General features: G+C 41.2%; 1 protein-coding gene across 1 annotated transcript in view; it reads right to left on the bottom strand.

Annotated features, from left to right (window-relative positions):
- Positions 1-6,224: 6,224 nt before the first annotated feature.
- USP10 (ubiquitin specific peptidase 10) overlaps positions 6,225-12,817 on the bottom strand; it is a 50,812-nt gene continuing 44,219 nt past the window's right edge. Inside the window, exons 12-14 of the mRNA XM_086758265.1 lie at positions 10,124-10,268; positions 8,801-8,866; positions 6,225-7,323 (exon numbers count right to left, since the gene is read on the bottom strand). Of these exons, the coding sequence (XP_086614391.1) occupies positions 7,136-7,323; positions 8,801-8,866; positions 10,124-10,268 (399 nt within the window). The 3' untranslated portion in view covers positions 6,225-7,135. The remainder of the gene's footprint in view (positions 7,324-8,800; positions 8,867-10,123; positions 10,269-12,817) is intronic.

Genomic DNA, 12,817 nt, shown 5'->3' on the forward strand with positions numbered 1-12,817 from the left:
TTTAAACCGAGTCACAGCTGAGACACGGGGGAGCCAGTCCTCCCCAGTCAGTCCCAGTCCCGCAGCCTGGTACGGCCACAACACCCTTTCTGGCTGCTCTTCCCCGCTGGCCGCGTTCTCCCAGCTGTATTTACAGAGTTTCTACTTACTTCAAAACAAACTGTGTGCGAACCGGCAACACATGGTCCATCACTCAGACCTGGCAGTCCCAACCCTGCTGAGAGCGGTCCAGTGCCACTCGGGCAGCTCGCTCCCAAAAAGGCTCCAACGCTGCCACCAACACAGCAACTCAACTCAAAGACCACACAGAACTGGGTTGACAGGAGGTTCTGCACTGCTTTACCTAAAAATCACTAAATCCTCTTTTTTTTTTTTTTTTCCTTGCTCTTCTGATTCGCAGAAGGCTTCTTTCATCAGCTGAAAGATGCTGCAGCCCCTGGTTTCCTAATTTCCCAGCATAACGAGGGCCAAGAGCGGTGAACCACCGTGCCCCCGCGCAGGCTGCCACCCCAAAACCACGCAGCTCCGCAGCCCTGACTCACAGCCCTCAGAAGGTGCTATTCATTCCCATTACCAGAAAGTTGAATTAACTCATTTCAAATCTCACGTACCGACGCAAAAATGATTTCCAGATCTCAGAGAAATTTAGTGTTTTGTAATCTCCACAAATGTTCCCATGGGAAATTAATCCCCATGGGATGGTTTGGGCTGTCTAACTTTTCCATCAACCCCGCTGCTTTACAAAGATCTGATTTTTCAAGTTATTTTTTTACGTGCACCAGTACGGTTTCACTGTACGAGTCAAATACGGTGCACAGTTGTGCTTGGGGATGAGCACAGCCCAGAACGAAACCTTTTTATCCACCTCATTCTGTCTCGAGTCAGCAGTTTCAGGTCATACATTTGACCAAAGCCAAAACAATCAGAAGTTACTTTTAATCATTCAGCGTTATTACCGCCTTGATTACAACGTCTCCATTTCATATGTGGTAAAAGCCACATAAAGCAGGCTGCCTATATAAGTATATATTAGGGGAGAAGGCTTTTAATGTAATGGCCAATGAATAGGAAGAGACACAGATTTCGCCATGCCCTCCTAATTGAACACGCAGACAGCATGTCTTGACTTTCAACTCCAGCTCAGTTCCCCTTCATTTCCTATTCCAATGCAGCTCAGGAATAACAGCACCGAATCCGAGCCGGGGCAGAGGGAGGAACAGGGCGAAAGCCTCCTGCTCCAGGGCAGAAGGAATAACGAGGACGAAGCAAACCCGGTGGCAATGGGAAACATGCAGAAACTTGGCTGTAACCACGTAACGGAGAAGACCAGCAGCCCGTGAGCTGCTCCTGATGGGCACAGGGCAGGCAGCGGCACGGCCACGCTGGTGTTTGGGGGAACACATCCTTGGCGTCGCCGTCTACTTACATTTTCCCTCCCGTCTGGGCTTGGGCTCTTCTGGAGGACAACGCAGTGTGGTAGAGGCGGCCAAAAAAAACTCCTGCTGCAGCCGTCCTGCCCTCCTGCGAGGATGAGATGAAGATGACCCTATGGTGTGATGCTGCCTAGGCACCAGAGAAGCCACTCCAGTGGATGAATTAACAGCACAGGGCTCCCAAATCACTGGAGTGAAAGCCAGGCATTTGTAAGATTTACCCCCAAATATAACTCATACTGGGCATCGTGAACCCCTATTTATTCTCTCTCACTGCTCTCCTGTTTCGGGGAAGCCTGGGCTGCAACCACCCGGGTTCACCTGCAGCATCCTTTCCTCCTTCTCGTAGTAAAGAACTTTTCCCCAGATGTTTCTCCCCACAGAACCTCCCAAAGCCTCTGCTGTTTTGTCAGTGCCTAGGTAAAAATTCAGGTCAGTAAGGCCAGGAAATGAGCACGCAAGCAGCAAATACAGAAATCAATTGCTGAGCGTGGGGGGCACTGCTGACCACCCTAAGCACAAGGGAAACACGAACCGAAAACTACAACCCCCTCACCTTGTTACTGCAGCTCACCACATCTCCTGGTGACATCTGCAGTGAGAGATGTTGAAACACTTGTTTTTTGTTTTTTTTTTTAAATCATAAAGTAACCGGTACAGATCTACAGACTGAAACAGTTCAGAAACACTAACCCAACGCACTCATCTTTGGAGATTTCGCCTCAAAACGAAGGTGAACTGCAATCACGGGATCCGTAGCCATTACATGTGGTTATTTGCCAACAGAAATTCTTTCCAAAGTCCTTTGGGTCGTTAGAAATAGTCTGGAATCAACCCCCCAGTTGCCTGAATCTCCAAACATCTTGGGATCATCCGCTGCACATCAAAGGCTCGCTCTTCATTCCTGTTCAAAATGGGAGAGATTTTGGGTGAATCCGCGAGGAGAACGCTGTGCCCACCTCCCGGGAGCGTCCCACGCAACCCTGGCCGCGGCTTCGGAGCTGGAGCCGCAGGGACCGCACCTGGGCCACCCCTGCCCTCTGCCGCAACGCGGCCCAGGGCTGTCCCGCCTCAGCAGCGGCATCATCTCCGGGGTACATGTGGAAAATCACCATTATTCTTAATGATTCATAACTTTAAAACACACGAGCTCTCCCCACCCCTGAATACCTTGTGCTTTTCCTAACCTTTCTCCCCCACCCCATCAAACCATCCCCACGCAGATCTGCTCGTGGCGTAAGATTTTTCTAACAGCCTTTTGGACTCACCCATCCAAAGTTTTGGAAACTTCAGGTCTTAATTTTTAAAAAAAAACATTTCTTAAAATCTAGTTTAAGCATCAGTAAACAACCACCGGATTTATGGTGCATTGGAGGGGGGGTTGTCTTGGGTGGGTTTTGTTTTTTTTCTTTTACATAACCACTTGCAAAGCACCCAAGAAAAGGCTGCAAAATCCTCGTTTTGCAACAATGGGAGGAGTTTAATATAGAAAATAAAAACTGTGGTTATGTGTTCACATCAGACTGTTGCCACATACTTTTTACTCGTTTTTTCTTTCCTTTGAGTAACACGCTGCAGAGGACAGATTTTAGCAACAAGTGCATTTGTAATATCCTTAGTGAAAAATCAAAAGAATAATCCCATCTGAACAACTTCCATTTCATACTAAGAGGGGATTTCAACACTTGCTTTTTAAACTGGCAATTACTCACTGCCATTTCTTTCAAATAATTAATACCACTTGCAGACTGTTCCCGTCAAGTGAAACGTAGAACTGAATACAGAGACTCAGTGAATTGCATTTTTGCAGCAGGAGCTCCTCTTGCAGTCCTCTCGGATGCTGAAAATGTTTATTCTGCCTACACAGGTCTCTTACGAACAGGAACGGTTCCAGTTGTATTCCAGAACTTGAGTTCTGCTAGAAATTCATTTTCTGTCCTTGCACCCCAGCGGGTAACGCACAGGACACGGGAAAAGCCCTTGGAGCTTCCACACAGCAAAGGAACGCAGAACCATTATGTTTCAACCCCAAAAACCTCCTGATGGCAAAAATATCAAATAGGATGTTCTTGGGACCAAGCCTATAGTAGGTAAAACCGTATTAGGTGATTAAACTGTAATTAAAATACAGTCATATTAATCCATCACATACGCAGCAAGTCTACGCAAACCTCAGAAGCACAAGCGCAGCTAAACGAGATAATACTAAAATCTCGTTAATTGTGCACTGCTTCTTTCTTTCTCACCCTGCTCTTCACTTCTTCCCCTCTTTTTTCCACTCTACCCTTTTAAAGCTGTTGCTGCTGTGCTGGACTCCACTGGAGACTGCTCGTCACGGAGGGGCTCGCTTCGCTCCAGGTTGGACACTGTCATTTGTGAAGCTGATGAGTCGCCTGTACCAGAGAAGATTGAAAACTTGATGTGTTATTCATAAGAAGGCTGAGACGAACGCAGCGCTTCCTTTCCAAAAAACAGCGGAAGACAAGACTTCAGACAGCAAAAAGCTGAACTTCATTTCGTCACACATCCCCGACTCCCGGGAAAGCCTTGCAGGGCTGCTTGCGAGCAGCAACCCTCCCCCAAAATAAAAAGTACAGGAATTTTATTACACCTGTAATATTTAATTAACACACCTGTATTACAAACCCATCCACAACCCGTAAAGACATCTGCAAACAGTAAAAGCTTTTTGCTAGGAGAGCCCTCGCCACCAAGAGCCCTGTTAGCGCAAGCAGACCAACAACACGGGGTCCAGTTTGTTTCTACTACATGTACCTGATGTCCTACCCACCAACTCGAACCCATAGTTTTTGAGTAGCATGGGTCAAAATTCACCAGCTGTCTTGTCCAGTCAGAACCAAATTTAATTGCAAGGACTTCAACCAGGGTGCAGAAACAGGACATGAATAATGACCAGTACAGAACAGTAATTTCAAAATCTGGTTTCTTTCCTATTTGGAACAATCCCTCCACTTCCCACAGATTTCAAATTGAAAGCAGAACCGATGTCTCACCAGCACTGGCTTTGGGGTAATTCCCATCACAGGCGGCCCTGCATTGGGAAACCCTGCAAGCACCGGCCCTTCGGCAGTTCCCAGCACATCGGCTCGGTAGCCCCAGCTTCGGGGCACCGTGCCCAGTGAGCAGCCAGAAGCTGAGGTTTTCCCCTGCAAATGGCCAAAATCCAAACAAGCTTTGGACAGAAAATTGTTTTGGAGTTGGCAGAGTGTCACCAAAATTAAAAACAGTGTCTCAGGCACAATTTTCAGATCAGAAAACACTAATACAATTTGCTGATCAATGAAAAAATAACTATGCATTTGGATATCCAAAACAACGGATGAAACACCGTTATATTTTCTCAGCATCAGGATTGCAGTAGTGATATAAAGTTAGTCCTGCCCAATAATTCAAGAAACAGAAGATTATCCATCTGAAGACCACTGAACTTTGTGCGGGGAGAGCAGAACCACTCCAAACAGACCGGCCCCAGCCACGGGGCTGGATGCTCCCACCTACTGCTGGAGCCCCGGGCAGCACACGCGTTCCCAGTACAGGAACAGCATCACCAGCAGCGAGTCACAGGCAGGAAAGTCCCAAGTTCTCCACCACCCGATGAGAGGGCAGGAAAGCCAGAAGGGCAAACCGGCAGGGCTTTTGTCAGCAGGTCTTCCTGCCCATCCAACACCAGGGCACGTTGTAAGAACTCTGTTTCCACACATCCACCACGACTGCCCTACACAATGAAACGGTGCACACAGCAGCCACGATTAAACATCTCACATCCAACTCCTTCCAGGAAGCAGCCATGAATGAGCTTCCCACCTTCTGCAAAGTGACTAATTCCTCTTTGGCTCCGGCAGGACACACAAGAGGGAAGCACAGGTCAATGGGCGTGTGCTGAAAGCTAAGGCATCACCAGGGCTGCTTCCTTCTCTTGAAAAAGCTAACACCGCTTTTCACCAAAGACCTGCACCCATCTCCTGGACAGACAGGCCATTAAAAAAAAAAAAAAAAAAAAAGAAATCAACAGTGTGAAGAAATGCTAAAGGAATTTACTTGAACACAGTACCTGTGAAATTAATGCAGCTAATTTTACTTCGTGGAGAATAACTTTTCTTTCTTCCAAATGTCATCTTAAAAAAGGTGACCAGTATTTGATGAGAGTATACTCAGCTTAACCTTTTGTCAATCTGTGCTTAAATAAGCCCTGTTTCACTGGCAACGATTATAACACTTCTCCAATGATGCAATAAGCACATAACATCACTATCATCAAATTAAGGACTAAACAATATATATTTTTATCACCTTCAGCAGCAGGGAAGGCAGGAAGCTGATCAAGGAAATATTTTTACCAAACTTTCCAATAGAAATATCAACTGGCTAAAAGAAGGGAATATTTTAGCCAAACAAAACAATATCAATCTCAAAAAAAACCCCAAACAAACAAACCAACCAACCCAAAACCATGCAGGGCTTTCACGCAGGACACAGAAGGGACTCGATTTTCAGTTCAGTCACGTTCTGGGTGCGGGTCCTGTGTTACACTTGCAGCTGGTCTGGGCTGACTGATCTCCTCTCTCCCCTTCCCTCTCCCCTCAAAGTTCAGTGCCATCTCAATGCCGCATGGGAACATTTCTGAAGTTTCAAGAAGTTGTAAAAGACAAAGTCATCTGCCCTTCATCTGAGGAACACTGTCTACACCTTGTAGAAGAGCTACATAGCAATTTCTAGAGTTTCCGAGGGTAAAACTTACAGTTGAGGAAAAACAAAACCCACACACACACCTTAAACCAACTTTGTGACTTTTATTGATGGGCGACAACTTTATACTTCTAGATATCACTAAACTGTGTACAATTAGGAACTCAACATTATAGGAGAGCAGACAGCAAAATTAAACAAAGCAGACTTAAAGAAATATCAATCTTAATTATTTTGCCCATTTTTTTTAATTTCATGTACACAGAAGCGTAAATGCAGTTTGAAATTTCTTAATAGCAATAAAGTTACAATCACCCATCTATATAGACTAACATCTTAACTCCAAATATTTGATCTGCAATGTGTACTTAAGCAGTTTCTCATCGCACAATTATTAAAATGTGTCTTCCTATCAGGAACCAGCAACTCTGCATTTTGTACGTTTGTACATTTTTTTGAAGCACATAGGACCATTTCCATCTCATACACATCGGCTCGTATTTCACCACTTATCAAAAACTATCGGGGAAGCAGAGAGCGCTTTTTATTTTTTTTATTTTTTTATATTTTTTATTATTTTTACTTAAGTAAAGATAAAACATTTTCACAGAAATCTACAAGTTCTGTTGCTGGTGCAGGGTTTTCTTCTACTACGCATTTAGAAAGTGGGAATCAAATGCAAATCCCCGTTTATTATCTTAGGATTCAGCATTAACTCAGATTATTTTTTTTTTGTATTTTTGTGATTCATAAGACTGAGTCTTTAAACCAAGTGACTTCATTCTGCAAATTCAAAAGTCAACACAAACTATGTTGTGCACAAACCCAAGGTATTTTCCTTTATCACTCTATCCCATAGTTGCAAGGGAAAAAAAAAAAAAAAAAGGAAAAAAAAAGATTCACTCAAAAGAGCATTTACAGGAGAAAAAAAGTTAGTGATAGTTGGCGTTCTACAAAGCAGGTATCTTGCACACACAGCGTAAAAGGGAAAAGTTTCACAGCAGGTCAACTCGGCGGTAATACAGGAGGTAGGCTGTGCGTTCTGCAGACGGCTTCACCACCTGGTACTGATTTATCACTTTGACTGCCTGGTCGTCGATGCGTAACCAGCCATTTAGACCAATTTGGAAGACGTCTGTAGTGTAATGGCCACCAGTTGCGCTGTTTCCATGATGATAGACAACTGCAAAGAGAAATTCATGAAGCACATATACGCTATACATAGATAAATATCCACTGAAAAAGTAAATCAAGAAAAAATATCACATATTGCTTTCTTCAGAGCATACTCATGGTTTTGCCGAATGGTACGATCTCGATTAAGCAAGACCCTTAAGTGCTTGCTTGCTTACACTTGACACTAAACTTCAGGCAAAGCCTCCAATTATAAAACTGCACAATTGACAACAGTACTCATTCAGTGGAAGACCTCACTCGAACTTTTAGAACTGTCTTTGCAAAATCTAAGTTTAGCTCATTACCATTAGGTCTACATTACCTTAAGAAAGGCAAAATACTTGGTAATATTAGTAATGTTTCTCCAGCATACCAAATCTCATTATTCTTAAAAGGATGTTCAAGTAAAATATTTGAAATGTAATTCTTCAAAAGCTTATTTTAGTAATTTAAAGTTCATCTAACAAGCTCAGTTTCTGCAGATGAGAAGTCCTAGACTGACAGAAGACTGAAGTACTGTACTTTTCCACAGAGAAGTTAGAAAAAAATTACAGTGGTGACACAGTTTCTTCAAGTCACCTTAATTACACTGTCTAAACTTGTCCCATGTAAACCACTATCAATAAAAAAAAAAAAAATTACACTGCTAGAAACAGTCCTGAATTTCCACAAGAGACAGGTATGCTATTTCCTTCCGTAACCTCAGCGGTCACATAACCAGATCCAAACCACCAAGTCACATAAGGCCACCAGTACTGGCACTGATTGGGTGACACAGAAGTCAAGACCTCTGGCTCTCCAGTTTTTTACGTTCTTCTCATGCCAACACAAATAAGCAGGTGCAAATCATACACTGTGTGTAGGAATTTTAAACGTCAGGAGATTCATTACTGCCCAGAGCCTGTTTTGTTCAGTGTTAATACGCTCCTTCTGAATTCTTACGTGAGCTTCCAATCTTACCTTACCAATTTAGATATCTTGTATACATCGCAGACACTCTTAAAAATATCATTTCCTCACACAAAAAACATCATTTCCTCCAAGTTACACTTTTCCACCTATAATACGCTACTCATATCCTACCAGTAATAATCATCTTGAGGGTTCAAAGGGATTAAAGTCAGCATTCAAACAGCCATTTCAAAAGAAATTTGAAACATCATTCTGAGAATGTGGTATATTTTAGTTTTATTACAGTTGTATTTCAGCTTCTGCTGATATTTTTCAGGGTGGATCTGCTACAGAACTCTGTTTTTGCACAAAGCTGGATCAGTGAGATACATAAGCACAGATATAACAATATATGTGTATATGCACATATGCAAAAAACCCCGCTAAAAACAAGAACTGGATACCCACAAGCTACTTCAGTGTAATTTAAAAGAAAATATTTTATATAATCCAGGAAACTCCAGTGTTTCTAGAATTCTATATGCAGGGTCTGCATTTGCAATACAGGGACTATAGGCGTATAGATAAAATACCTGCAAAGAGCCGGTAGGTTCTTTGGCCTTTAAAAATTTTACTTTTCACACCAGGAGAGAGTAGCTCTGGAGAAAGAAAGAAAAGAAGTCACAAAGGCAATAATTAGCAAGTTTAGAAATTCAAATTTTAACGGGATCAACTATTTCTAAGAGAAACCAACACTATCATAAAGGAGAAGTTTCATTAAAATATCTTCTGCAGCCTTCAAAGAGTGGACATTGTTCTGACACCTGGCAATCAAGGGAATGGATTTTGAGGTTTGCTGAACACTAACATTTATAGAAGGTTTAAAAATACCACAAAAGAAAACCCCAAACAAACTGAAGGAGAAAAAAAAAAAAAAGAGGGCAAAAGATCAGACTATTCATTTTTTTCCTTTCATTCCTGCTGTCAATGACAAAAATCAATTTCAGATTCCAAGTCATCCTACAGCCATTTCTGTCAGTCAAGGCAAATTGAACTAGTTCTACAAATACCCATTCTTTAAAGAATTTTTAAAATAAAATATTAAGTAAAACAAAAGGGTACTGTCTGACAAAGTACATATCTCACTTGAGATATGAATAATCATTAATTTTCTTTCTTTTTTTTTTTCCTATTTGAGCTACTAGCTCGCTAACAGCAAATTTGTCAAATCAAAACTAAATGCATTTCATTTAGCATGCTTCAGATGTTGGATTATCTGCAAGCTCTCATAATTTCTAAAATCAGAATCTCTTAAGATATCTGTTAAAAGAAAGAACTTTGTTGTTTAATTTCTGAACTACAGCTTACTTGTTTGCCTCCAGGCTGCATTTTCTATAAAATGTCCAGTTTCCTTTCATCAGCTACTGTTTATTACAGTAATTTGCCACTTCTGTGAATGAAATCTGAGATAAAAATATCTATTATTAATTGGCACCAGCCTTGTGGAGGGACATACTCCTCATTCAACAAGATCACTTCCAATATTTGTCCTCAGTAGTCTATAACTTTACTTCTTAAATTTGTAAGGAAGCTCTTATTTGGCCAACTCAATGTGTAGGATGTGGCAAATGTCGTAAGATCTTTCACCATAACGTTCTTTGCAAAACTAATGCCCAAACTCATACACAGGCAATGTCAGGTTCGGCAAGACTGAACCCAGAAACCTAAATATATTATTTTTATGAAGGGAAAAAAAAGCATGCAAGATATTAATCCAAATTTCCAGACCACAATGGAGAAGAAATCTTGTGCACAAAGCTGGGAGCAAAGAAAACTGAAACGCAAACGCATACCCCCAGAAAGCATGACATTATCTTTTCCCTGTAGAGGGGAAAAACCCCTTAACAAATCTTTACCTTTACTAATTTCCAGATCAACAGGATACTCAATATTCTTGATAAGCTTCTGGCATCCACCAGTTTTCTCATACACAAATCGCTTGAGGTGTAAAACAAGAACAGGGGGGAGTTCTTCTAGTGTCACTCTTCGGCTGATCTCCACCTAACATATACATAGAACAAAGATACAGAAAAACTGTAATTTTTTGTTAACTGCTCAAAGTTCCTCCTTTAAAAGATGAATAAACAGTTAATTTTAAATACACTAGCAGATTTTTTTTTTAAAAATCAGTAATAATTTACAACAAACACTGCAAGTTTATGACTTAAAGCACACTGGGTCTTCAACCAAAGTGTTGGCTTAAATTTCCTAGAAATTATGACATATAAAAACAAACCTCTGAACAACTGCTTTAGGTTTTTCTGAATTTGACTGAGAAAAATCTCTTTATTGTAAATCAGCAGCGTATTATTTTTCCATACAGAGCTCAATTCTGCTAGAACCTACTAAGAGTGGAATAGAAACTCATGGGGAAAAACTATTACCTTTTTCCAGGCTTGAAACTGCTTAAGATGCTGAAGCAACTAGATTTTGTTGAGTACTTGATTTCCTTATGGATCTCAGCTGATCCAATTAACAAGAAGTATTTACATTTGAAACAATCTCTACAAACTGTAAAATTTCACCTGCATCATAACATGTCCTTCTGCATCCAAAACCCATCAAACCCCTCACAACAGCAGCAGCTTCACTGAGATCTGAGAGGAGTTTTTTGTGGTTTTTTTTGTTTTAAACTGTCAAGTCCAACAGGACCCTGTTCTCTTCCACTCAACAAGTCCCTGCTGGTGCCTATTTCCTCAACTTCCAGGAAATAACATGCAGAATAAGAAGTCAGAAGGCAAAGTCTGAAAGCAAAGGTGACAAAAAGTTCAGACAATTCTGTGATGAACTCAAGAGAACATGCTTCTTCCACGCATCTTAGCATGGAACAGCTTCTGCTTTCAGGGAGCAAATCCAGAGAGGCTTTATATAGGAAAAAAACCACACTTGATTCACCAGGTTATTACTATCTCAAGATTTTCCTGTATTGAGTCTTCTAAATCTCAAACCTGAAGTCTTTGAATTCAGAGTGTTGAGCCAAAATAGCTCAAGAGCTCCCAGCCCAGACCTGGAATAGAGGTCGCTGAAGAACGTCACTGCAGTGGTTTAAGCAGTTGCCATGCCCCCTGCCCAGTAACCGAGCTGGCGTATAGGAACAGATGCCTGCACCCCAGCTGCGTGGCTGCGTATTAGCTGAAACCACGGATCAAAGCAGTTTTGTGTTACAGTGCCAGACTGAGGAGCAGCAGCTGAGGAACAGGCACACGTTTTGCTGTCCTGACTGGGTGAAGGGGCTCTGATTGCTGGCAGCAACGTTACCAGCTAAAAGTGCCACAAATGTTTGTTTAGTGAATATGAGTCAGAGTCCCAAGAAAATACTTGTAAGATCCTCAAGAAGCAGTCTGGGAACTCCAGGGGATGTGAAGACTCCTTCTAAGGAGCATGTGGAAGGTAACCTGGAAAAGTAAATGAGGAAAGGCTAGTTTGTGAAGTGTCTTCACTTTTGTTAGAAAACATGAGCAGGTCTGCAAATAGGAGTAAGAGACTGAAAAGAAAATCACTTCAGTGAGGATTAAGATTAAGCCCTTTAAAAAAAACCATATTAATTGTTGAAATAATTCAAGATTTAACAAACTGATCTGCAAGACTAGAAGCAACCAAAACAAACTTCCTCCAAATGCTAGTGAGCAAGTGAAATTGAGTGAGAGGCAGCAAGAGAATGCCATTCCATTTTAAACACCTGTTTTCACTGAAAACACCTAATTACTTTTACTAATTACACTGCAGGAAAATCTGATTTCCTGTTTATATTCATACACACATAAAATTCAAAATAAGCTCAAAGTGATTAAAAAACAAACTATAAGAGAAATCACTCTCATATTTGGAAGATTATTCTTTTCATATCTATTGTTTATGCCCACAACTTGTAAAGAATACAATTCAGATTAAACAAATAAGACGACAGCACTAGTTTTTAATAGTCTCATAATATGATTTTTAGCTTTATCAGTAGTCCTGAGTTCCCCTTCTGTAAAATGGAGATGAAACACTTTTTTTCAAAATACATTTTGAAAATTACTATCTGTGAAGCCCTATGCTTGTTCTACAGTTGATGCATTCAGTGTTTTCACTACAAGTTTAATAGAAGAACAGCTATTTCAACTTGAATTTATTTTGAAAAAAGATCTAAAAGACATTGTGAATGCTTGTATTTCCATTCAGACTCTAAAATATAAGCCAGACCAAACCTCCAGCACCTAATTTGAACACCCACGTCTTCCAAACCCCATAATTGAACACTGGGTTGTCAGTAAAGAAGTTAAAATCATCTGCAGTAAAAACCAAAAAATGAATGACTAGCGAAACAAAATCTATGTGGTAAATCATGATGAGCTTGCATTGCAGATGTTTCTTTCACATGGAAGACAAATGGAGAAATAAATGTTCTCTAACACTCCTACTGACTACACACAGCAGATAAATTTCAGCTATCCATCTTTAGCTTTTCAAAGAAAATGGTCCATCCATTCTTTAACCATACTCTCACTGGGACTATTTAGAAAACTGTAAGTGCCAGCTCTGAAACTGTTGCCTCGATGACCGAGTTT

This window comes from Chlamydotis macqueenii, chromosome 13 (assembly GCF_036417535.1).
Source record: "Chlamydotis macqueenii isolate bChlMac1 chromosome 13, bChlMac1.mat, whole genome shotgun sequence".
Lineage (NCBI taxonomy): Eukaryota > Metazoa > Chordata > Aves > Otidiformes > Otididae > Chlamydotis > Chlamydotis macqueenii.